A 27,189-nucleotide genomic window follows, 5' to 3' on the forward strand; every position below is an offset into this window, starting at 1 on the left:
AAGGAAATGTAACAATTGGCTTCAGCGATGACAAACTTGCATACTCTAACCATGATGACTCAGATCAGGTAACAGTGCCAAGATTTTAGGTTTCAAGAAAGCATTTCTAAACAATCATGTGCCCCAGTTTAGTAACTGTTGATGGGCACTGCCACTTCAGTGCTCAACTTGGCCTATATTGCCTTACATGCCTTCATGGGTGCCATATATCCCAGGGGCCAATACTTGGCTGTTGCTTCTGCGCAGCTGTCCTCAATTCAAAAGCCAAAGACTTCACTTTCCCTGGGAACATAAGACTTTTGTAATTGTGGTTGTAGAGATTCTCTGCGAACATTTCTGGGTGTGGGTGTCATTTTACTCCCAATACAAGTTAATGAATAGAAGACTCTCCAATAACTTCCGCAGGGAAACGAAGAGGATGCATTGGCAGAAATGGTTGGGGAAGGGCGTTGCTTTTATTCTTTTGAGCAAGTGGTTTATAAATTAATCCATCACACCAATGGTTCCCAAACTTTTTTGGACTACAACTCCTATCATCCTCTAGCTAGCAGGACCAGCAGTGAAAGGATGGTGGGAACTGTAGTCCAAAAACAGCTGGAGACCGAAGTTAGGGAAGCTCTGAAGCAGCCCTTCTCAACCTGTGGGTCCCCAGATGTTGTTGAACTACAACTCCCATCACCCCTAGCTAGCAAGGCCAGAGCTCAGGGATAATGGGACTTGTAGTTCAACAACATCTGGGGACCCACAGGTTGAGAACCGCTGCGTGAAGTAAACCAAAAGACAGTTTGGCTATTGGATAACACCTGTGTCCTCCCCACCCCTTTCCCTCTGAGCAGTGGCGTAGCGTGGGTTGTCAGCACCCGGGGCAAGGCAAGTAATTTGCGCCCCCTAACCCGTGGATTTTAGCAGGGGGCAGAGAGCTGCGAGTGCGAGCGCCCCCCCCATGTTGCGCCCGGTGCGGCCGGGCCCCCCTGCACCCCCCACGCTACGCCACTGCCTCTGAGGCAACCGAGCCGCGCTTTTCCGTGCGGAGGAATTCAAAAGAACCATCTCTCAGTCTCGCGGCTCTTTCCCCGCCTTTCATAAAGTTTCTCTCCTCATCCTTCTTTATGAGCCCGACCCCGTGACCAGGGCGAGGCGGGAAACGGGCTTAAAAGTTGGTCGTAAGGGAGGCGGGGAGATGGCAGAGGTCGCGCGCCTAAGCTCAAAGCCGAATGCGCGCGCGCTCCCCCTCCCTCCTCCAGCTGGACCCGGGACAAGGGGGAGGAGAGCGGCTCGCTGCCTTGGTAGCGGCGGCGACGCGCTGAGGCGCCTTTCCTGCTCCCTTTCTCCTTCCTAGCTGGAGGAGCCTGCCTGCCTGCCTGCCATGCACCGCCCCGGGAGGAGGATAGCCTGGGCCGCCGAGAGCCCGGAGGACCCTTTCGGGGTGGCGGCGGCAGCAGCAGCAGCAGCGGGCGCTGGGTGGAAGGGAAGCGACGGCGCCCCCTCCTCCCGCTCCTCCTCCTCGACGGAGGAGGAGGGAGCAAAGGGGGCGCCCCCGGTGCGGGAGGCAGAGGCGGGGGACGAAGACGAGCAGCCCCTCCTGAGGGGGATTTTCGGCGTCGGCAAGAGGAGCTGCGACGTGGTGCTGAGCGCGCGGAGGCTCAGCTGGAGCCCCATCCAGCCCGAGAGGCCCGTAGGTGAGAGCGAGCCAATGTGAGGAACAACAGCAAACGCTGCTTGGATTTTTCTTCTGCTCCGTGCACAGCTTCCTCTGCTGAATTCGGCGGGGTTTACCGCCGTGTAAGCGGAGCTACAGCCCGAGCATGGCAGGAAGGGCTGCTGAGTTGACAACGGGTCTCGAACCCGCTTCGACAGCGGGTGCAGCGCAGCCTCAGTTCCTTTCCTGCCCTCACATTCCTCCGCCTCCATCCCGCCCCCTCTCCGCTGTGTCACTCAAAGACGTGCCGCCAAGGTGGGCAGGGCGTGACGTCAGAGGGTAGCCTGCCTCTCTTAGCGAAAGAAAAGTTTTGTTAACTTTGGGACTGGCGTGCAACCGATGCGTGGGTTACTTGCATAGGAGCCACCTCCTAGGGGCTGATGTCCCTTTGCCCACCCCCAAATAACATATTTGAGCCCCACCCCAGAAAGTTGATGGGCATTGCCATTCAAATTGGGTGTGTACACCGCATCATGTGATCGATTATGTGGGACAGGGCTTACCTGCCCCCTCTCAAGATTTTATTCAAGTTGGCATCCTTGATAGAAGGGGCTGGTATTCCTTTGTGTGCCTCCCCCGTTAAATATTTCTGGGGGGCCAGCCACCCCCCCCAGTTGATGGGCATTGCCATTCAAATACTGTGTGTGAACCAGATCATGGGATCAGTTTTGCAAGGCAGGGCTGCCTCCCCCACCAATATTTTAGTCAAGTTGACATCTCTGTTTACCTGAGAAGCAAATGATACTCTTTCTTGAGTGCTGGATCATGAGCATCTGAAATGAGGAAGAATTTGCTGTCTCTCAAGCTGACATCAGGATGGATCATTTTGGCAGGGAATAGCTACAGGAAAGAATTTGGTTCTTTCCTAATGAGCATTGGAATGCATAAAAGAGAGGGTAATGTTTTTAGGCACTGACTGCAAGCGTCCCCGGATGTTTCACTGTCTATTGATCCCTGTGCCACCACTTTATTTCTCGCTGCCACTACCCAGGCCCTACCTGGTACAATACTGAGTCCAGTCAGGGTTAAATTGGAACATAAACTTCTGTTTATTTATTGCAGTTTAACAAGTGTGTGGTTTCATAAACGGTCTCAGTCAATTACAATCATGGGGGGCCTATCCAGACCTATAACTTCCGCTACCTGCTCTCACTCACTAAACCACCTTGTCTTCCTAGTTCCTAACTGTTCCTGACTCAGCTTATTTCGCTACACTAACTCAACCTACCCACAGACTCTATCCCAATTCACTCCCACTCCAACCAACCACCCAACTCCCAACAAACTCCTCCTTTCTGCCCCCCCCCAAGCTGGTTTTATAGTCCCTCTGACTCCACTCCCCTGGGTTCTGATTGGGTAACTTGTTTAACTATTTCACCTCCAGCACTCTCATATGTTAACGTCACATAGAGGCCAAACAAAAAGTTGGGGGCTGCCCAATAGCCATGGAAACATGGAATGGGTTGTGCTTGTTCACCCAGTCTCTCACATTTTTGATGCATGCACACTTTAACAGTCATCGCTCTCCCACACAAAGAATCCCTGTAACTTTGTTTTGTTAAGACTGCTGGGTTTTGTGGCTTTGCGAGGGGTCTCCCAGCAACTCTCAACAAACTACAGTTCCCAGGATACTTTGGCGGAAGCTGTGGCTGTGAAAAGTGGCACAAGATTGGAATGTATGGTACGATTGGAAGTAATATTGTAACACTAATGGTTCCAAATGGCTACTGATACTCTTTGGAATCCCACACACAGTCTTGCAGTCCTCAGAATGAATAAAGGTGCAAAAACATAAACAAGCCCCTTTCTGCTTGGCCAACTGAATGCACAGGGTGACGAGATGGCATCCTTCCTGTGCATGATTATTGGGAAATGAGTTAAATGTTCATGAAATTTGCAACTCTGGTTGCATACTTAGGAGAGTAAGGAAGAGGCATGAGTGTGGTTGCTGATGCTGTGTGCAGAGCAAGCACTACAAGGAAGTGATAGTCGTGAGTTGATTAGTCAGCCAATAAAGGAACTGGTATGTAAAACTCAGCAAAGTCCTATATAGGAAAGCAAGTAAAGATGATGACACAATGGCATAAAATATGAAAGTCTAACATACTGGTTGCTCACAACACAACAGTCTGAAAGGGAATCCTAATATTTGTTGTATGTGACAAGAGCTCAATGGTCCATGTATGTTTTGGCTGCTGGGCTTAGATACATGCCCAATGCTTTTTATTGTTTTACATTCAGTTCAAAGCATTTGTAGATGAGTTGGTGACCTGGTTGTTGTGCGGGAGACAGTGCTGTGTCCCCTGTCTTTCTAATTGCACAACATCTATAGCCATCATTGGGTTTCCTCTTCTCACCTCCTCCCAACCTAGGCATTAGTTTGCCCAGTGATATGGGAAGGTTTTTCTAATGTTGCAAAATCCATTTGGATCTGATTTATGATGTTCATGTTTCTTATATTTAGTAAACAAACGAAAAAAGGATGTCATGCTCATTTTACATTGTGTGTGTGTGTGTGTGTGTGTGTGTGCGCGTGCGCGCTTATAAATACCCCAAACCCAAAAGTTTTAAAAAGTGAAATATTTGATTAGGAAAAAGAAAGAATGCATTATAAGGGTGGATTCCTACAGTGTACAGTTGTAAGAGCTTGTTATGATACTACAACAAAGCAGCCTTCTCTGGACACATTAACTCTGTTAAGCTTTAAAGGGTGGGGAATCTATGGCCCTCCAAAAGTTTTTGGATTCCTGACTCCCCCCAGCCAGACTTGGCATGACCAATAGTCAGAGGTGTTGGGAGATGGAATACAATATCTGCAAGGTTACAGGCTGGTTGCAAGTTTATCCTTTTGGGGCAAGGTACTCAAGTGGGTAATAGCTACCCACGTCCAAACATCTTTGTGTGATGGAGATTAAGGGTTATAAACCCATTTCTTTCAAGATTCTGACTTAGTTTTGGGACTGAAACTGCTTTGCTTATTCTGGTTGATGGCCTGTTGCTGGAAGACAGACATGTGCAGTTAACCTTCATTGATTTTATTGGACTTTTTATTGGCTTTCACAACCATGGAATCTTTCTTAAAGACCTACTGGGGCTTTTAGTGGGATTCTAATATATCCATGAAATGACTGGGATAGGTTAATAGATTTGAAGTCTGCTGTTACCAATACAGTGCTAGATGTCACCCACACAGCCACCTTTCGGCTAATCACTGTTATTGGTTCCAGTGAGCTACCTGGTCCAATTCAAGGTGTTGGTATTAATTAAAAGCCCTCAATGGTTTGGGACCCAGGTATTTGGTAGAACAGCCCCACAGCTGACCCAGTATTTAAGATCTTTGGGTGGGGGAAACCTCATATTTCATTGTGTGAGGAAATGGGACAGAGTCTTCCCTGTTGTGGCACCCAAACTGTGGAACTCACTTCCCTTGGAAGTGTGTTTGTCCCCTTCACTTTTGATATTCAAGTGTCAATTAAAAACACATCTGTTTACGCAAATCTTTGGAGGATGAATCTATTTTAGTACAAACAGCACGAAGCATTTTTGTAATTTACATAGATTTTATTTTTAGAAAACCAATGTATGTTTTTTATGAGGTGGTTAAAGGTAAAGGTAAAGGTAAAGGGACCCCCAACAGTTAAGTCCAGTTGCGAACGACTCTGGGGTTGTGGCGCTCATCTCGCTTTACAGGCCGAGGGAGCCAGTGTTTGTCTGCTCCACAGACAGTTTTTCTGGGTCATGTAGCCAGCAAGACTAAGCCACTTCTGGCAAAACAGAACACCGACACCAGAGCAGCGCATGGAAACACCATTTACCTTCCTGCTGGAGCGGTACCTATTAATCTACTTGCCTTTTTGATGTGCTTTCGAACTGCTAGGTTGGCAGGAGCTGGGACCGAGCAATGGGAGCTCACCCCATCGCAGGGATTCGAACCGCTGACCTTTTGATCGGCAAGCCGAAGGCTCAGTGGTTTAGACCACAGCGCCACCTGCGTCCTTATGAGGTGGTTAGATACTGTCATTTTAATGTAACACTGTCCCAATGTCCAAAATTCCCTGGGTTCCAGGCACATTTTGTGACTTTGGGTGGTTTACTTGTGACCAATTTGAGATGTCTTGTCACCAGGTTTCGTGACTGATATCTCCATCTGGCTGGCTGGAAATGGTAGTTACTCTGGATTAATTTGCTCAAAATACAAAGATATGGTTTGGGGTGTTCTTTTTATTCTTGATGCATTATTTTTGGATTGGTTAATTGCTTCCATTTTTCAAAAGGCCACAAACGACACCTGAAATAATTGAAGGGAATTAAAACAGCAGCAAAAAAAAAAAAAAAAGGGGGGGGGGACACAATATACTTTTTGAATTTTATTGTGCTGACAATGTACACAATTTATTTTCAGCTTTGTAATCTTGTTGGTTTTTATTTTATTTTATGGCACCTAGACACTCCATTGTGATGACGGTCACTGATTTGTAAGGTGCCATTTGGTGAATAGTTTATATAGCTGAGTTTTGTACACTGTACTGTCCTGAGCTCAGGACAGCATGGGGGGGGGGGGGGAGTTAGGATTGCTCTGTAACTCACTGCACTTTTATTACATTTTACTATTTGTGAAGTTACCTTGAATACAGTTTGCAGAAATGCAGATTTCAAGTTTTAAGAATAAATAGGTGCAACTCTCCCAGGTTGATTAAATTGTAGCAAGCATTATTTTCATGGTTATTTTCTCTCCCCCCCCCCCCCCAGCTTGAACACATGAGACAGAATGGAAGGGATATCAAAATTTTAGTGCATTTTAGAATCTTCCACTTAATTATACCCTTAACTTGTGGTGGCTGGTCTATGTTTCTTGCATAATGGTGTCCTATTAAGAAAAACATACTGAGGTGTGAAAGAATTTTACTGTATGTTGAAAAACTCTAAAGCAGTAGCAAAATGACTGTTCGTTATCTTGGCTTGCTGCTTAGTTCACCTTAGCAAAGTCCTTTGTGTTTGCGTTATTTTGTGAAGTTCTATTTTTGTTGATAGTGGAACTTAATCGTTACCTTTATATTGCATTTACAGATCAAATCTGAATAGCTGTGAATTCTGAGCAGTTTGTGCTTGCATGCCTTAATAGCCTGCTATAATCTTTATGTAGCTTCTCCTTGTTGGGGGGGGGGAGGGGAATCTGGCATTAATTTCTGCTGGTTATGAATTCTTATCGGAACATTCTGTTGAAACATAATGTGTTGTACATTTGATACATACATTACCATTCTGCCATAAGGGCCTGCTATTATTTTAGACACCAACTGATTTTATGATAGTATTGGATTTCTTTCACATATGCTTATGTTTTTGTTCAGATGAACTCAAAGAACATCTGTTACTCTTGTGGTGGTATCTGCTGTTTCCTTTTAGAATTTGACCTTTTGGTTAATTGCAGCTACAATTCTCTAGTTTTTCAGTATTGTGTGACTTAAACAAAAAAAAAAAAAATTTAGTACTAATCAGCTAACTGTAGGAAGATAGTTGAGTTCTGTCTCCCTTTGTCGTATCTACATATTAGACCCAATTGTTAAATGGGCATGGTTATTTTGTTGTTATTGGGCAGAGCAATTGTAATAGGAGCCCACCGTTGCTCAGAGCTTCTGCCACATTTGAAGATCCATTAGCTCCAGCTGGTCTGAGTGCAAGGGGCTGGGGGGGGGTGGCATTGTGTGTTTTGTGCACGTGCAGTTTTGGTTACGCTAACTCCCAGCTGGTCAGCAAAGCTACGTCTCCTGCAAACAGACTGACATGGGATCCGGGGATCCTTGTCTAACACTGCTCTGCCTCTGCATTTTGAAGCCTTACTCTGGCTATTGCCAGCAGGAACACCATCCAGTGTAGCTTCACAACAGCCTACTCTTTCCGTGGGCACGATGGGGACTTCCCAGTGTCAGAACTTGCTCACTGCCAATTCCAAACCTCCCCCAGTAGTGCAGGATTAAGATCACTCCCTTTTTCCCTTAATATTTTTAAAGTTATTTGAACTGTGGAAGCTTTATTGTTTGTTTGTTTTGTTTTTCATTTCTCTGAGTTGCCTGCCATTCCCCAGCTTGTCCTATGGGTGTTTCAAAGGAGCAGCCATCTAAAGTAACAACCTTCACAAGTTGCAGTTGGGTTAGACTCTATTCCAGTGCCACATATTCATTCAAAATAAATTATTCTGTATGAGTGTAATGCTTCGGTGAAAGCAAGGGTGAAGCAGGGATACTATGGCAGCTTTCATTGCACATCATACTAGTATTTGATGCATTTGGGGTGAAGTCTTGGGAGGGACGTGGGTGGCGCTGTGGGTTAAACCACAGAGCCAAGGACTTGCCGATCAGAAGGTCGGCAGTTCAAATCCCTGCAACGGGGTGAGCTCCCATTGCTTGGTCCCTACTCCTGCCAACCTAGCAGTTCAAAAGCACGTCAAAGTGCAAGTAGATAAATAGGTACCACTCTGGTGGGAAGGTAAACGGCATTTCTGTGTGCTGCTCTGGTTTGCCAGAAGTGGCTTAGTCATGATGGCCACATGACCCAGAAGCTGTACGCCAGCTCCCTCGGCCAATAAAGCGAGATGAGTGCCGCAACCCCAGAGTCGGTTACAACTGGACCTAATGGTCAGGGGTCCCTTTACCTTTACCTTGGGAGAAACAGACTTCTGGAAGAAATATGCAGTGTTGTTTGGCAATGGCACCATAAAGTATAATAACAGGCAGAGCTAATATCAGCACATGTTGTTGTTGGTTAATCCATGCCTCCAAGTTGCATGGCTAGAACTGCCATCATAGGTCTGCCGACTTCTGGTGGAAAGTTACTGTTGCACGGCACAGTCCCATGAGCGTATGTTTTTACCCGCTAATGATCCAAAGCACTTGAAAAGAGCAAAATTGGGTTTTTTTGGACAGTTACCTTGTTTTGAAACCCTTTTGTTACCTGTCAGTGTGCTGGGTAACTTTCAGATAAAGGCAACAGTTGTTTGCATAGAACACTGAATAAGTTGCAAACACTTCTAAAAATTTACTATTGTTGATGTAAAGCTTGAATTTTTTGCTCAGGCATTTGCTAGGCATGAAGGCTGGAGCCTGTTGTGATTTACTAGCTTACTGGTTGTTAACATAGGGCCATATTCAACTTATTCAAAGTAGACACATTAAAATTAACATCCCTAATATCTATCCATTTCATTGGGTCTACTCTGAGTCGGAATACAACCCTTAGTGAACCATGGTGGCTTTTCCTGTCGCATTTCTTTTTAAAATGTAACACACCAGGCTCTGAGATTGTGAAGAGTGGATAAGAAATATATTAAGTAAATAATATTTAATTGTATAAACTAATGCTTCTTGAAATGTTGAAAATAGCATGTTTGCATTCATGTTTGGAAGTCTGCAAGATTGCAGGTATCAGTTGAGAATTTAGTTTTCTTTGGGGGCTTTTAGTTCTCTGGTTAGACTAGGAAGCATTCCCTTGATAAGTAAACTTCTAATGATCTGATTTTGTATGCATTCAACATTTATTTTTTATTGCATTAATAAATTAATATATTTCAACACAACATAACTTAGTGGGCAATATATTTACAAAGAAAAGAAACTGATTTAAAAATAGATGCAATATTTACTTGCTTTTTGACAAGAAGATTAGAGCAGAAACTGATCAGTGCAGCTTTTAAATGACAGAGCTGTATACGGTGTACAGCTAACTCGCCATGTTCTAATTGATTTGAGTTAAGACCGCATATCTTCCCTGTAAATTGACCTAATAGCAGGGTATAGGAAAGTATGCTTAGGCAGGTTCTGCAAACCTTTCAATCTCTGAAGCAACAGATGTTACGCTCTACATATTAGTGTGTATCTTGGAAACAGAGAGAGTGTTAGAGAAACAAAAAAACCTGAGCCAATGACATACTTTCTGATACCAGGAATAAATTATTGTCATTGGCTATGATGTGATGTATTTATAGACAGTGTGTGTGTGTGTGTGTGTGTGTGTGAGAGAGAGAGAGAGAGAGAGAGAGAGAGAGAGAGAGAGAGAAGATTATATAAGAAATATTAAAGTGATAATATAAAGTAGAAATATTAAAGTGATATTAAAGTAGAAATATAACTGAAGTGTAATAACAAATCCATGTCCTGAACTTGCCCCCCCCCCCCGATTTTGAAATAGCCCTATTGGTTATCCTGATCTCTGTACATAGATGAACAACTGCTAAGTGGCCAGTACCAGGCCCCTCTTATCAATCAACAACAATTTGGGTTGGGTAGCTGTGATATAATAGTGGGGGTGGGTAAGCTGGTCTTTTGTGTGTTCTCCCTCCCCCCCCCTCCACAAGCCAACCTAATGTCATAATTGGGATGATTCTAGTGAATGAGGACTTGGTGGAGCCCCCTACCTCACAGTCCCCTGCTGCAATATAGTAATTAACTGAAGTCTCTTCTGTCCCTCTTGGTCAACAACAGAAGGGTGCTTGTACTCCCCACCTGGCTGGACCACAGCTTGATAGTTGGCACCCTTAGTCTGTGGTCCATAAGATTTCCTCATCACACTTCAAGCAGGGGCAGGATGTACAGGTGCCCATGGCTGTCTAATGCCTGGGGGTGGGGAAGGGATTTTAGCTCTACAATGCCAGGACAAGGGTGGGAGGGAAGGGGGACGTTATTATCGTGAGTTGTTGTGTATTTATAGGAATCGGATTCCTAACCAAAATTTATGTACGACACTGTCTCTTTTGTGCCCACTGCTTAATACAGTTCTTGATGAATATGTGGTCTTTGTTTGTTTGTTTGTTTGTTTGGATATAGTTGGTAGGAATAAGATGAGATAGAAATAAGACTACAGTTGCAGAGAATGGTAGGATTAAGAATTATGGTTACCATGGATAAAGGCTGCAGAGTAATAATGAAATCTACATACAGGATTAGCTTTTCTCCTTATGCAGCTGACAAGTATATTACAAAGAAGAACACAGGCAATGCTTTTCCAGACTCATCCTAAGTCAGCACTGTATGGTTTTGTGTTCTGCATTGACTGATTGTGTTGCGTTGATGCACTTTCACTTGTGTGCAACATCTTGTATTATCAGGAATGTGAGGTTTTTATATTACTTTTCTGACCAGTCAGCTTACTGTTCTTGACCTGATTGACTGATCTGATTCACAGGTGGATATAATGATTACAAGCACCACACAGTGCAACACATGGCACAAAACAACATGGGGGAAAGAATACACAGTTTGAACTGAAAGTAGTTTTGTGGTCTGAATGTTGTGTGCTTGCCCATTGTGTGTGGTGTCTGCTTCATACGAAGCACAGATTGCCTTGATGTTACATACAATAGTATATAAACACTTATAAAACTTTTTTCACTTAGGGTGTGTATGTACACTCATACACAAACTTTGGTAAAATATTACAGCACATACAGATTCTTACATGTTTACTATATGTTTTGGAGACTTGCTTATTTGTTATCGGATTTGGTCACCTTTTCAGATAGCACAACCTAATTTTCTTCCTGTGATCAAGGAGCAGGCTTTCGTCTATGTGTGGATATACGGTAAATGGGCACCATTTTGCACTGATTTTAACCACTAGATACCTAGAATTTCCAAGCAATATTGGGTATGAGAATACTAGGGCTTAATATTATTGTAAGGATGGTAGTCAACAATGTTTTACTCAGATTAAAATTAATGAACATGACTAAGTTAAGTCAATTGAGCTCAATGGGTCTACTCTGAGTAAAATTTAGTTGAACCCCACCCCCACCCCCACCCCATGGACACTATGAGAGGAATTAAACGTTGCACTAAAATGTGAGTTTTGTCACTACAAGCATTTTGACTTTCCAGATGGAACAATTTCCCTATCCTTCCCCTAAATGCTGTTTTGGGGTTCTCCCAACTCCACCTTGAGCCAGTTTGGGAGGCATGGGACACAGGGGAGAGGAGGTGGGGAAAACCATATTGCACAGGACTTCTACAGACAGGACTCATTAGTTGACTCCTACCCTATTTTTTAAAATCCTAATAGTAACTACAGTCTGCATCCTGCAATAGGAACTTTCAGTAACTCATTTCACCACATCTTTGAATATCTCCAGGTCAATTCACACATGTATGCTCACTGCCTAATGGCTGCAGCATAAAACAAGGAGTGGCATGTGTTGATCACGAGAAAGAACTTATATATTCACATATTAGTATTCCCCACACTAAATGGTGGTAGTTCATATGCGAAACTGGGAATCAAAATGGTATGAAATACTGTATCAGTAAATTGGTGTGCATGTGTGAATAAGCCCTCAGTGCTATGTATCTTTTGAAGTTTCTGACCTTTATCATTTAATCCTGCAGCTATACTTGCTGCAGTTCAACAGAGTGCTGGGTCATATTCAGTGATGCTTTACTGTTTATACAGAAGATACCTCTGAAAGGAAACTTTCATTCATCCGTAAGAAATGGGCTTTTCTAAGAGACTGCACAGTATTATTTAATACTGTGATTTCTTGCTGTGAGTGAAAAGTAGGTTTGGTTCAAATGGATCAGATCATATTGCTGTCAAATTTGTCTGGAAAATATTTGACAGGAACATTGAGCATATTTGCTTTGTACAATGAGGTTTGCCTCCAGTTGCTTTGAACTAAGTGTATAGAATGCAGTGTTAGACATACCTCTATTTTTTAATAGCCATGTATGTGGCCATGATATACATTAAAGTTAATCAGAATTCAGCTGGGTATTTTTTGCCCTAAGACACACAGTTTGGCCACATTGTTACTTGTGCCCTTTGTGACACAAGAAAAGAGAAGTGTTTAAATCCAGAGACTGAAAATCTCCAGAGTTAATCATTATATGAGATGTTCAGCTTTATTCAACAGATAGCACTTTTCAACTCATAACAAAGGTGATCCTTGGGTGCTGAGGGAGGGGCTGGAATAGCACATCTCCCAAACAAGTAATTAGCATTCTCTTGAATTCAATTCTGTGACAGTAATGAGCTGGTCTCGTTTATTACCTTTAGCATTATGTATTCAACAAAGTCCTCTGGATGGTTAGAGAATGTGGGCCCAAGGGTGTATCTTCTCTGAGGCCAATCCTGTGAGGCCAGACCACCCCATGGTTATTTAATCTCTGTGGGATTACAGCCCTAGCAATTCCTGGATAACTTCTGTTTTCTGGCAGCTTTGGGAATCCAGAAATAAGAAAGGCCTTCAAAGCTTGGGATATTCTCATAGCCTCCAAACAAGAAGACAATGCAGGTATCATTTTGGCCAATGTCAAGCTTAGCTAATACAATCTCTCCTCACACTTCACCTCAGCTATGAAGGAAAAAACTGCCCTTCAACTTAAAAGACTCTTGTGAAGGCTGGGATTTTGACTCGGATGATATGTATCTAAGGTACATATTCTGTGGGGCCAGTTTTCTCTCTCCCCCTACCCCTCGGTTTGCATCCCAAAGCTGAAGGGGGAAGCAAGGAGAAAAGAATGAGAAATCCTCTTCCCCCTCATTTCACTCTCTGGCTGAAGAGAATTAAGGTTTAGCAAAGGGGTGAAGAATTTTTCAAAGGTAATTATAGATAGTAATTAGAGGAAAATGCACGTCTGAACCCATTTTAGGAGCACTCATTTACTTAAGAATATAGCATGCCTTATCCAAGTGCGTAACACATGCTGGTAGAAATAACTATCTTAGCCATACTTATTTTTCATGCTGTATTTGGGGGAAATGGACATGTGCAGAAACTGTGAGTACAATTAGCGTCAAGCAGATAAATCCAGCTAATCCTGTTTATGCTCTCTATCAAGCAGATGTGCCAAAATTGATGTAGACAAGCTCTTGGCTTATAATAATATTTTTAAGAGCTGTGTAGTATTGTTTTTGTTAAGACCTTTCTTAACATTAAGTGTAGTTAAAAATGGAAGGGGACCTAACAAGTGAAGCCTACTTTATGAAGGTCCCTGTTCTGCTCTTATGGTGATGGAACAACCTGGCAGGAAAGATTATCTTTATTCCTTGTAATTAAATTGACTTGGGGGGGGGGGAATACAATGGGAAGTGGGTGCTGAATTAAATAAATAGCATGATATCTAATGTATACTTAAACCCCTTATAAGAACAGATGGTACCCAGTTTCCTTCTAGGTAATATGAGAGGATAGTTAATGTTTTGAAACAGCTAGGAATAATCAGTATGATACTAATGAATGCATAGTTCTTGAATGGAAAGAATTATTGTGTGGGTTTTTTTTAAAAAAGGCAAGTTTAGCTTATTTAGAAGATTTTGAATATGGGAAATAAAATAGTTTCTTTTTTTAACGTAGTGAGAAGCAGGTGTTCAAAATTCCATAGATGCAGATGAAGTCAAAAGTTTGAAAGTTGAAAATGTGTTTCTAATGTTATTGACATATAATCGTTGTACCTCGCCATGAGCACCCATTGCATTGAAAAAGTGATTTTAGAATTGTAAGAAACAATGCACTGTGATTTCCATGGTGCTTAGGAGGAAAGGCTACATATCCATTCTAGTAAGGCTTCTCCATAAGATGTCAATCTAGAGTTTCAAGGAATGCAACCAGCCATTTATTTATTTTTACATTCCAGCACCAGCAACCAGAATAGCTGTAAGATAGCTTTTTATAGTAAGACAACATAAAAGCAAAGAAAAGGAAGCAGAAATACTTTTGGTTGACCAGTCTTTGTCTGTCTTATAAGTGGCATGTAACCAGAGGGATTTGTTCAAGATGCTCTCTTTGCTCCCTTGATTTGTTGGCCATGGGCCTTTGGCCGTGGTATTTCACCATCTGCAATACCAGCCTTAATGGCTGAAAGGACACATGAAAACCATTTTACTCAGGAGCAGGTGGCTTCCCTGCTACATGGATACTTTATCATCTACTGCAAGGTAGACCAGAACCTCTGAGGCATGCATGTGAAGAGAAGCTTATAGAATAGGTTACTTCCCTTGAAAGCTTCAAGAAGAGGTACGTGGCCACCTTGATAGTCTACTGCAACTGCTGTGATCATGTTTTATTCCACATTTTGAAGGCTGTGTCCACAGTGCAACAGAAGGTGATAAAGGAGGTTCAGCCTTTTGGTCCCGGAGTCTATTTGCTTGTTTTTGCTAATTTCATCCTAAGGGAAGACAATTAAAAGAATGGCTTCCTAATGATGAGACTGTTCATACTAAAGGCCATTGTTTAATGGTGACATTGATGGGGAGGGATTGCTGTGGCTAAGGACAAGAATAAATCATAAAGTCCTATCACAGTCCTTCTAGAAGAAATATGACTCTCTTAAAGTCAGCTATCCAATTTGGAGTCCCAGAGGCAGCCAAGTCTTGTTTGATTTTTTTGCTTCTGAGCAAAGAAAGGAGCCAATAGGTTGCATGTCATGGTAAACCCATTGTTACCAAAATGATGATTTGGCTACTTTGCCCCTCCACAATGGCATACCAAGGAAACACGCTACAATTCTTTAGTGTTGTGTCCAAACCAAGGTTCATGGTTTGTTTTCCTGTAAGCTATGAACAAACCTTGTTTACAGATCATGTTGGGAGTGAAACAAGACAATTATCCTTGGTTCAGACATACGTAAAATTAACTATGGTTTACTGTGACATGCAAATAAGCACTGTGTCTCTGTGGTGCAAGGAATTCTAGCCATTCTGACAAAGTTACTCAGTGACATATTGACTTGCATATAACCCATTTTGTGAGGGAAAACCAAGAATGGGAGAAAGGTAGTGAACCTGTGGTGGAGCTTCCATGATATATCCTGAAACTGCTTTAAAAAAAAAGATTTTGTGTGAGGGATTTAAAGAAGCACTTTTGGAACTGTATGTAAAAGGGGAGCTGCTATCAAAATTAGGCAGTGGTGGGGGAGGATGGGACTTGCCCTCAAATTTCTTTTACAAATGTAAAGGGAGATATTCATCTCTTGGTCTTGTGAACCATTGGAGAAGGAGCATAACATAATGTGGAGGAGAGTAGCACAGTTCTTTCTGTGAAGAGGAAACAACTTTAAATATTACTGAGTGTGGTATGGAAGCAGCTGCTGTAAGTCCCACATGGTTGCTAGCAATGTAGGGTCTGGTCCTCTCTTCACAGTTCATGAACAGCCCTTAAGTATCTCTAAAACTATTTTTTCAGGGATGCATTCAGGAAAAAAGTGATGATAATAGATATTTTGTATGTGCACTTTTAGTTAGGATGGAACCATAAGGGATTAAACAGTGATGTAGTATGAAAATAAACATTCTCTCTCCTTTGGGCAGGTGGTTCCAGTGTGGGCTTGACAAATGAAGAGGAATCTGTCGAAATGAAAGATGTATTTTCCGTAAAACTGAAACGCCGTCGTTTTGCTGGGCAGCAAAAAGGTGGCCTATTATTAGGTATCACAGTTTTTGTCTGCCTGAAAAAAGAAGGAAACAAACTTAAGGATTCTGTCATCAACTTAAGTAATTTAAGTGAGGACCATTGTTACCTGTGGTTTAAGCATCTGAAAGAAATTTTGAATGGTAAGCACTTTTCAGAAAGACTTTATTTCTATATTTTCTAAACATTCTTAACCTTAAAAAATTACAGTATGAGGCTGAACATGTTTACTGAGAAATAAGTCCTATTGATTTCTGTAGGACTTTCCCCCCAAATCAGTATACTTAGAATTGCCATCTTATTCTGTTAGTGACATATCCCACTTAGCTGACTTTAAATTAGTCTAAGCCTCTGTTAATATGTAACAAGAAACCAAACATTTTACTGGCCTGGCTCGCCAATAAAAGTCTGATTTATCACTACATGAACAAGCTTCAGGGCTTGCACACTCAATTTACCATTCCTCCTTTGGCACATCTGTGAGGATGAGATGGGAAGCTTTCACTTCTGTTTTCAACTAATTATAATTACTTGTTTTGCAGGAACTCAAACTGTGGTTATTCTTAACTGTGGTTTACAGAAGCAAGCAAATTTTGAACCATGGTTTACAAACCTGACCCGTTTCTCTAAATTGTAATTAACATTAAGCACATTTATTGGTTTGGACAAAAGAAGTAAAATGCAAAAACTTCTGATCTCATTGCAACTGTGCTGGAGGGAGGGGTTGTACTGGTTGTTTTTGTACTGCTAAACTGGTTTAATGTCACATCAAAACACTGCCAATGCCTGGGCTTGGATAAACATAATTTGGCTTACCAGGCCAATATATGCATGAACTCTTTCGTCTGCATATGCATCTACTTCACTCCTCCCTTTGTGGCATGCAGCAATTAAACCAGCAAATCTCCAATTAACTAGAGTTTTCCATTTCATCAGAAGCAATGTCCTCTTTGAGGATAAGATTGATACTATTACTCTAGCCATAGCAAAATTCCTCTTGGAGGCAGTAAAAGTCAGAAATCAGTATGTACAAGCTAAAGCTACTCTGTTGGCTAGCAAGGCCGATATTACACCTTAATAACATTTTATATACTATCATTGTACCATATTTTGGATCTATGGACTGTAGTAAAGCTCTGTGTGTTATTTCAGAACAACCCAGTCTCATACACCATGATTTGAAGTTTGTTTAGCATACTAGCTTGCTCTAAAGTTGGTTACCATAGTTTCCTGGTTTGGATGAAATGAGAAACTATTGTTAATTAGATGCTTAGTGATTTGACTGTGGGTTTCAAGGAAAAGGCTTGTTCATAACTTGAATTAATAAACAGATCCAAACCAGGCTATTTTCTAAGCTTGCAGCTGCCCTCAAACTGTGATTTGTTTGGGAGCTGACAACGTAGGATCTGAAATGATGAGTTTGTGCTAACTCTGGTTTGCAGTAGATCTCTTGTTTAGAAATGCAAATATGATTTATTATTGCTATTCGTGGATTTATACCTCGCTTTTTTCTATAAAAGTACACCAGGAAAATGTATACAAAATGGAGATAGTACAAAATAATATAAAAGTACAGCCTAAAACCCAAACAAAATGCAACCAGAAAACAAAACAAACAAGGAAAACCAGCAGCAGTTAAAGACAAAGACAGCAGTGTTAAAAGCATATGACACAGTAGGAGACTGGGAGTCATGAGAATGCTTTCTCCTTCTCTCCTCTGGTTCCAGTTTGTTTTTCCATGCTTACTGTATATACTTGAGTATAAGCCGAACAGAATATAAGCTGAGGCACCTAATTTTACCACAAAAAACTGGGAAAACTTACTGACTTGAGTATAACCCAGTTCACCACACCACAAAACTCCTGGTGGGTCAGAGTGCTTGTGTGCATGTGCTCATGCGCACACGGCAGAGGGGGCTTCTCTCCCCCCCCCAGCGCCTCCTGACCTCTGCCTGCCTACCTAGGGTGCTGCCGAGAGGCAGAGGCTGGTGGCAGCAGTGGCTGAGGAAGAACAAGCAGCCTGAAAGGGCTGCTTTCGGGCTGCTCATTCCTCATCCTCCTCCGCCGACAACAGCCTCTGCCGCTCACAAGGGCAGGCACAGGAGCCACGCTTGGCAGAGCAGTGGCAGCACGAGCGGCGGCAGCAAACAGCTTGCTCCGATGAGGGGCTGCTGGAAATGCGCTCGGGTGGGACCCTCACTCAAGTATAAGCTGAGGGGGGCTTTTTCAGCATAAAAAAAGTGCTGAAAAAGTCAGCTTATACACAAGTATATATGGTAGCCAGGTTCCTCCCAAACAAACCAGGAATCTATGTGAAGTGGGGAAGATTGGTGTGGTTACTTTAGTTTGTTGTAGTATTCGAAAGAATACTGTGTAATATAAATCAAGGATAACTCAGTCCATAGAGCATGAGACTCTTAATCCCAGAGTCGTGAGTTCAAGCCCCATATTGGGCGAAACATCCCTGCATGACTGCTGGGATAGCTCAATTGGAAGAGCATGAGACTCTTAATCTTAGGGTTGTGGGTTTGAGCCCCACATTGAGCAAAAGACTCCTGCATTGCCAACTTGACAATTCTATGGTTCTCTACCCTTCCAACTCTACAATTCTATGGTTTTATGAAATAGTAAGATAAAGCGTCGAAAACCAGATAAGGTTTGTTTCAACACAGCCATATTTTCCTTTTTAAAAACCCTGTGATAATTTTTGGTTTAAATTAAAACTACATAATTTAAACAATCTCTTAGGAAAGATTTTTAGTCTAAATTTTTGCTTGACTTTAGCAGTGAGCAATATAGAACTATGCTTTCAGTATAAAAATTAAGAGTGCCTATTTTATAGAAGAAATTTGTTACAGAAGCTCCTTTTACAACATGCATCTCACACCAAGTTTTTAATGTGAGCATCGAAAGCTTCATGCGTGAAGGTTTAATTATCCCATTAATGTTATACATTAACAGTGTAGCATCAACAGTGGTATATCTCTAGTTAGCATGAAAAATGTTTATTCACATCATTACTTCTGTCTTTATGTAGCAGTTTTCTTATTGCTTGTTGTATAAAATATTAATAACGTATGTGACAGTGACATCATTTCAAGCCCTTAACTTTTGTAAACATAAGCCTGCTGCCATAAAACTAAACAGTGAAAACAGCACAGATGTGTGTCTGAGGATAGCGTCTCTGCTGCCCTATGAGCTTTTGTTTTCAGAACTCCCTGATTAACCCCTACCTTTCATGGTTCATTGATTCACTGATAGATCAAGTTTAAACTAGTGCATATTAGCACATTTGTTACTACCAGAGGAACAGTTGGCTATTTTGTTTTAAAGTCCTAGTTCACTTTAGCAAAGGAAGCTACAATGAGCAATTCAATAGAACATAGGCTCTAATGATGCCAAAGGCTACAGCACTTATATGCCGGTAATGAGACCTGAAACTATTTAACATTATTAGATTATAAAGTTGTTTTCTATAAGACTGCTGAGTAATATATTTTGGGAAGGAGAAAACAAATTCCCTGGTGAATCGAGATATCGAAGCAAATTTTCCAAACCCTTTGGGAAATCATTTTAAGGTTTTATTGATGTTTCTGCAAATCATTTTGCTGGTTTCATATAGAACAACTTCCAACTCATAAACCATTGGTTCTTAGACTGAGAACAAGCCTTGTACCCATGCATGTCCTTTTGCCACCCTCTTGTGTACACAATGCATGACCAGTTTTAGAAAAGATGTGGTTTGTTAAGCCATGGTTTCTCCACTTAGATGTTATGGTTAACTCTGGTTTAGCAAACTCTAATATGTTCATTAAATCTGGATCCACAGTGTGATGGGACAGGGGAGAGCATGCCAGGGCCCCTGACCCCAGGGGCCTCCAGTACTTTGAGAAGATTCAGAGGAAGATGAGGTACATGCTGCTGACTCCAGGGAATAATCTTCAGTAGCTTCTCTCTAGCTTTCTTTGCCGGAGAACGTGGACCTGAAGACAAAACCCCAGCAGCACACCCCTAACCCCAAAGTAGCTAATGGGTACAAAATTAGGGAAAGGCCTTTAGAAAAGCAGAGTCCCCCTTCAGGTAGATAGTCATCGTATCACAGGCCTTGTTAGCCTACATAAGGCTTCGGTTGGCAGCATCCCTCTATAGTTGCAGTAGGAGGGAGAGCTCCAACTAGCTAGCCCTAGAGCGATCTGTCCTTGGTCCTGACACCCCTGATCTCTGCTTGGAGACTTGACATTATTTTGCCTGTCCAGGAAGATCATACCTGAGTGTGTCCATTTCCCCTGCAAGCCTCAAGTCCCAATGAAACAATACAGTGCACCAAAACAACGTTTATTTTTGGTGTGATAAACCATAGTCCTTAGTTAAGAGTCCCGGATAGCTCAGTTGGTTAGAGCATGGTGCTGATAATGCCAATGTTGTAAAAAAAAAAATTGTAGCTGTTGTTTTATTTTTGGTGTGTGTGTTTTTTCACTGAAAATTATGGGGATATCAGAGAGGGGCAAATAACTGCTAAACAAATGATCCTTTGAATTATCACCTGATGTGTACATGATTAGAATCGATGATAAATAATGTTGTATGGTTGGTGAAAGTTAACAAGATAATTTATTTTTAAATGCTGTAGTGATAAAAGATTATCAACAAGACATGTTGTTTCAAAATGTGTATTTTGGCTTTCATCCCCCTCCCTTACTCTCATACCTCTATTTTATTGATCCTTTTAATCAAGGGCAGATTTCTTTTGCACCTGTGCACCTTCTGTGTGGCATGAAACATAATCTGTAAATCCTTAAAATTGTAGTATCGAATCTCCGCAGCAAATGTGAAGGGGTACTATTATCAAATCCTTGCTGACAGGCACTTCCTTTTTTTAAATTCTCAGGAGAATATTCTCTTCTCACTTGATCTCCCTCCTTCTTTCAGGTTTGAACCATGACCTAAAACCTCTTTCGTGATAGCTGTCACATAATGCTCTTGATGAGGGTGACTGACTCATTTGTACTAGTTATTCTTAGCAGTAGAGATGCACAAACAGGTCAGTTGCTCCAGTTGTTTCAGGATTACGTAGGTGGCATATATAAGTAATGAGCAGCTTCGTGCAAAAAATAAAGAAAAAAAGATGTCCACAGACACAAACCAGAATTTGCTGTACCTTTTCAGGATGCATATTCATCTGCAGGTGTTAATGTTTGCAATCCATGCTTTTATTCTTTTGCAATGCTGTGTGTTCAAAGTGGTTTGAATTAGCCTTAAAAACCCTGATGTGGTTTTTTCCTTGTGTTTTTTTTTAAAAGGTTTTCCGAATAGGCCAAAGTCATTAAAGGTGTTTGTCAATCCAAATAGTCATAGAAAAGAGGCTGCTCACATTTATCATGAACAAGTTGCACCTCTCTTTAAGCTTGCTGACATCAGGGCTGACGTTACAGGTAAGATGCTTTGTGGAACATGATTTGATCCATTTTGGGAGGTAGCATCTCCGCAAATGGGTCAGTCTGCATTTAATGTTTCTATTTTAATGACATCACTTAGCACACACGATTTTAAAGAAATAAATTCCTTGTTAGCAAAAATTATTTTGTGTTGATGTGCAGTCATTGGTTTATCTTTTAGTTAAATATTTTCATATGCTCTTGCTTTGTTAAATACCTTTCTCCATCCTGTTTATTAGTTACTGAAGTTATAGGAAATTAATGAAAAAATTAGTACAATACAGTGGTACCTCTGGTTAAGTACTTAATTCGTTCCAGAGGTCCATTCTTAACCTGAAACTGCTCTAAACCTGAAGCACCACTTTAGCTAATGGGGCTTCCTGCTGCTGTCATGCCGCCGGAGCACAATTTCTGTTCTCATCCTGAAGCATAGTTCTTAACCCAAGGGTTTCTGAGTTAGCAGAGTCTGTAACCTCAAGCGTATGTAACCCGAGGTACCACTGTATGTTATTCTCTAACCCTGCAAAAGGCAGACTTTCTAGGGAGTAAGACAACAAACCTGTACACAATCAAACTGGGAGTTAGCCCCATTGAACTCATTGAAACATGCTTCTCGGTAGCCATGCGTAGGATTGCACAGTGATAGAATGGAAGCAGTCCAATCAATTACTCAATCCCGGGTGGGGAGTGGAACTTGTCCAACCTTATACAGAGTTGCATTCCAAATATGCGTGCCCCCAATGTAGTATCAAATATTATATTATACACTTATATTTCCCCACCTACGCATTGTCACAAGCACCTTTCTATCAGGTGCACAGCACTTTCTTTCTGTTCCTCTCTCATAAAAATCAACATATGCAGTCACACTCATACACACCCGAGATGGGTTTGCAGGCACAAACAGTAGTAGACTGTGTGTTGTGGCAGAGGCAGTTCCACCAGACCTGGGAGAGGTAAAGCAAGGAAGATGGTGCAAATATACTTGCAGGACCACTGAATCGGCTTCATTGGTGTGTTTGCAACATGCCAACCTCACCACTGCATTGCCCTTTCCCCTTCTGGTAAGTAGCAGTGACTTACCTGCCAGGAGGTCAGGTAAGCAGCTCTGACCCATCATGCTGGCTCCTAGTAGGTATGCAAACACACAAAGAACATATCCTTTCCTCTCTGCTCCAGCACTGAGATAGGAATGGCTAGAAAGTTCACTCTGCCTACCTTTTAGAGAGGATCCCTAGGCTGCCATTTACTGTCGAAGGGCAGGCAGAGGGCTTATCTCTCATCTTAGCACTGTGCTGCTGTTGACCTATGATATCAAGTAATTGGCAGGTGGATGAAGTTTGCCTTGCTGGTCAAATTCAGAGACCTGGTGGACCTAACTAGACCTACAGGTCAGAGGTACCCCATGACTGCTCCATCCAGAGATCTCTGGGACTAGCTCTTCCACTTGCTTAGATGCTGAATAGATTATTCAGTTCTGACAGGCCCAGTAGTGTTTTTGGCTCGGTCCTCCTACCTTTCCAGACAGGTGAACAGTGCTTTCAGAGCTGAAAAACTGCTTTCTGGTACATGCCTGGTGTATGTGTACGAAACATGTACTCTGGAGATAAATGTATACCGTGACAAGGACATGCAGAAGAAATCTGGAAGAGTTTTTATGCATTCACACTATTCTTGCTGAAGAATTGTGTCCTTTTATTATTAAATCCCAAACTATCTTATCGTAAAGTCTATTCATAGCATATTGCTATGGTTAGTGGTTAACACTCCTCCTGCAGGTTAATTTGGCAAATGACATGTACTTCGGTTTTGTCAGATAGAATTTTATCAAACCAAGAAGTTCTTCTGCTGTGTATCAACTGACACAGATTGCACATGGATATATGGAATTTTATTTTTAATAGTAAAAATCATAAAAATGTGCACTAGGAATTTATGCAGAACCGTGCATCAAGAAAAAACATGCTTACTGGTTTTTTAATTAAAAAAATAAGTGTGTTACCTTTAAATTAATTCATCCTTCATAGAGTTTATGTTGCTCAGCCAATCAGAGGAACAGTCTGTAAAGCTGAGATATATTTCAGTAGAGCAGGAAGACTTTAATTAGTAGACTGCCAGAATCTTTTTTGTGGTAAAACCCCTTCAGTCTTTATGTGAGCAAAACCTTTCTTCACAAATCTAAGATGAAAGTAAGGCTTGTGAGGGTCCTTCGTTAAAATGAAAACTCCATACTATAAGCTAAATTCTGCAACCTGCATAATTTAAGCATTTGGCTATATTTGCTTATTTTGATTTTGCTGAGGCATTTTTGTTTTAAAATTGTGGATCTGTTTGCTGTCCCAGGCTCCTTCGGGAGCAAGGGCAGAATATAACTTCAATAAATAAGAATGATTTTAGGAAAATTCATACTTCTGTTGCACACAATGCTGCTAAATTTTGCCGTGCATCAACATCATCATTATTACATTTATTAGATGCTTTTTCTTGCTGCTACTCAAACCAACATTCAAAAAAATTAAAGTTGAATGAAACACTAAACTATGGTTTAATGCTATGAGAAGAGACCTTAACTTGTTTCCTCCACTCCTCTCCTCCTTGGGTGTGGCACACAGGGGGAAATCAAAGCACCTGCCCCTGTTTTCAGTAAATGGTGGTTTGTCATTATGTTTAAACTGGGTCAGGCTTTGCTTAGTTTTTAGCTATTGCATATCCAAGCTGGCCATTGTGCATGGGCTTGGCTTGTTTGGATAAACCATAGTTAAATCCACCCACCATTTTGATTCAGCCATAATGGAAAAACTGCAGTTAGCTGGAAAAAAGAAAGCCAGTGCTTCTGATATCTTACTTCTGTCTACATATCGCCCCTAAACAAGGCGAGACCATAACTGGATTCAGACATAATCTCACTCTCACTTTCCTCTTGGCTTCTGACTATTTGCATTCGAGCTTATTGGGTCACATTTGCCCTTCATGTTGGCCTGTGAGAGTGTCAAAGAAGCAGGGGAAATGTATACCTAAGCATGTTTTGAGTACATGATTCCTGAGCCTTGTTAAGTCATGCTAAAAATGGGATGCGTAGAGCTATAAGAGCATTTCAAACTTGACTCCCAAGGATTGTCAAAAAAATCTGTAGCTTCTGGCACGATTCTAGCTTTGCAGGCATATATATAAGCAGGGGGCCCTTCTTTCTACCCATCTCTACAGCTTTGAGGGGTGAGAAACTTGTTTACACATTAGTGACAGTGCTACAAAGCTGCTTCTGGGCTCTTCACTTTGCACTCTTGACCTTTTAAGACTAAAGGTCAAGGGTTTAGCATATGTAGAGACAACATGTTATGCTGTTTTGTGGCTGGAATTCCCATTTGCAGCCCCAGGTGAGAAACTGTGCTATGGTGTACTGCGCCGTTTTTGTTGTTGTTTTTTGCTTTAGGACTTTGCTACCCATCCTAATGAAGCAGACAGGAGGCTAACTCTAAGGCAAAATACAAATAATGATGTGTTTATGAGTTGTTTTTAAATAACCACCGAGTGAGCGCAACAATATTTAAAAGCACTGGAGAGTGAGAATGTACTCTCACCAAAGACAGACAAGCATGAAAGATTAATGTAATCTTGCATATAATAATGCACATTCTTACACAAAAAATCCATCTGGAGGTGTCATGTCAGTCAGCAGAAATCTTTGATGAGCGGATGCAGCTGGGCTGTCTCTTCTGGCAAAGATGCCCTAGAAAATGCTAAATGTGGTTATGATGCTTGATGCCATCTGCATTATGCCAGTTTAGTCTTTCTTTGCCGGATTTGCTGTACTGCGTAGGATATCAACAAACAGAGACAGCGATGTAGAGTGACAGATTCCTTTTCTCCAGAGGCTACAGACTCTGGTGTATACTTGTACCGCCACCCTCCTGTGTTATATTCTTTCGTTACTGGTCTCCGGTCTTTGTTGTTTCCATGATTAACTTGTCCAAGTTAGAGATGTGCATTTACTGATGCAAATACCATTTTGTTTTCAGATAATTCAATTCTGTGTGGTGTGATATGATTGCATCTAGTAGAAGATGCCAGTTTATTCTTGTGCACTTCAAACATCTACAACTATAAATCGCAACATAACCATTGTATCGCTATGGAAAGAGCAGATAATGTATATAACTGAGTATCCACGTAATCCTAGTTTACGAATTTGCAAACAAGTAACTGACTTTTTCTTGTTCAAAATATAAGGGAGAAATAGTGCCCATGATCACAATCCAGAAACAAAAAAATGATTAGTTCTGTCTACCCACTGGGGCTCTAGAATATATTTGTGTTTCTGGCATACTGAGTGGCAAATGTGCTTTTGATATCCAGGAGAATTTAGTAGATGGCAGAAGGATCTCCTAATCTAAGTGAAAACCCCCAAAGGTCTCCTGGGCACACTGAATAGATCTCTGAATTGTGAATTATGACTTCCAAGACAGATTTGTCAATTTACACTGAGAAGTTGAATGTTGCTGAAATTGTCTGTTTGTGCATTATATTTCATAGTTACAGAATATGAAGGACATGCCCTTAAATTACTTAAGGAATGTGACCTGATGTCATTTCATGGGTAAGTTTAACTTTTAACTGCTTTCTTCTACTGCAAGGATGCTGCTTATTCAAGGAAAGGGTAATCAGTGGCGTAGGCACACAGCTTATTTTTAATCTTGGGGTTCTATCCCATGCATCATGTCTCAGAGTTTTGCTACAAACCCGTTATTCAATGCAGGCATTCCTGTGCACACCCAGAATCACCCCGCCACCATTTGACTCCCTACCAAATCAATCAGTCTGGGTTTACAGAAGCTCTCTGTATCATAGCATCCACAGGCTTTTCTATTGAGCTGGCTAATTTCAGATTTCCCCAGATGAAACAGGTGTAGGGTATCATATGTAATTCAAGCAATTCTGAGTTATGGTTTGTTTTATTAGTTTAAGCACATTATTGTTCTTATTTATTTCTTAGAATATTTTAATTAATTTAGAATCTTAATAAATGTTCTTAAACCCTCAAACTTGAACAAGACAACAAAATAAATTTCTCTTTCAAATAGCCAGTTAAATGAAACAGTTAGCGGTGTTCAATAAATTACTACTTGAGGCCTTTTAAAGATAGGCTGTACCAGCTTGCACTAATTTTTATACTTCTGGATGCTATGCAAAAGAGTTGGGAGTAGAAAGCATATAAGCTTGCTCAAAATTTTGGAATCAGCAAGCCAACATTAAAGATAGCTGTGCATATAGTTCTAATTCTAGCTGTCTAGCTATATCTTCCCCTTCCTTTTAGGAGTTCAGGACATTGTAAATGGCTTTCCCACTCCCCATTTCATTCCCTCAACTCTGTGAAGTATGTTAGGCTAAGAGATGACAGTGACTGGTTCAGAAGCACCTAATGAGCTTCATGGGTAAGTCAGGATTCGGCCCTTGCCTCTGAAGCCTTAGTTCCATACTGTGGCCACATTAAGCAAGCTGGCTACTCTCTAACATAGCTGTTAAAGGCAACACAAATATGGCTAATGGCAGAAGTGGAATAAAATCCGCAAGCAAAAGGTATGGGATTTGACAGTTCATGTGGTACAGCCACTAAGAGACCAAGCTACTAATCTGGCTGTCCCTGGTTTGAATCTTGTTTCTGCCAT

At 41.5% G+C, this 27,189-nt stretch overlaps 1 protein-coding gene across 1 annotated transcript in view; it reads left to right on the plus strand.

Annotated features, from left to right (window-relative positions):
- The first annotated feature begins 1,147 nt into the window (after positions 1-1,147).
- The window catches only part of CERKL (CERK like autophagy regulator), a 40,169-nt gene continuing 14,127 nt past the window's right edge, over positions 1,148-27,189 (plus strand). Inside the window, exons 1-4 of the mRNA XM_083496600.1 lie at positions 1,148-1,679; positions 15,992-16,234; positions 21,392-21,523; positions 26,057-26,120. Coding sequence (XP_083352726.1) covers positions 1,367-1,679; positions 15,992-16,234; positions 21,392-21,523; positions 26,057-26,120 — 752 coding nt within the window. The 5' untranslated portion in view covers positions 1,148-1,366. The remainder of the gene's footprint in view (positions 1,680-15,991; positions 16,235-21,391; positions 21,524-26,056; positions 26,121-27,189) is intronic.

This window comes from Podarcis liolepis, assembly GCF_965112155.1.
Source record: "Podarcis liolepis genome assembly, chromosome: 1".
Taxonomy (NCBI): domain Eukaryota; kingdom Metazoa; phylum Chordata; class Lepidosauria; order Squamata; family Lacertidae; genus Podarcis; species Podarcis liolepis.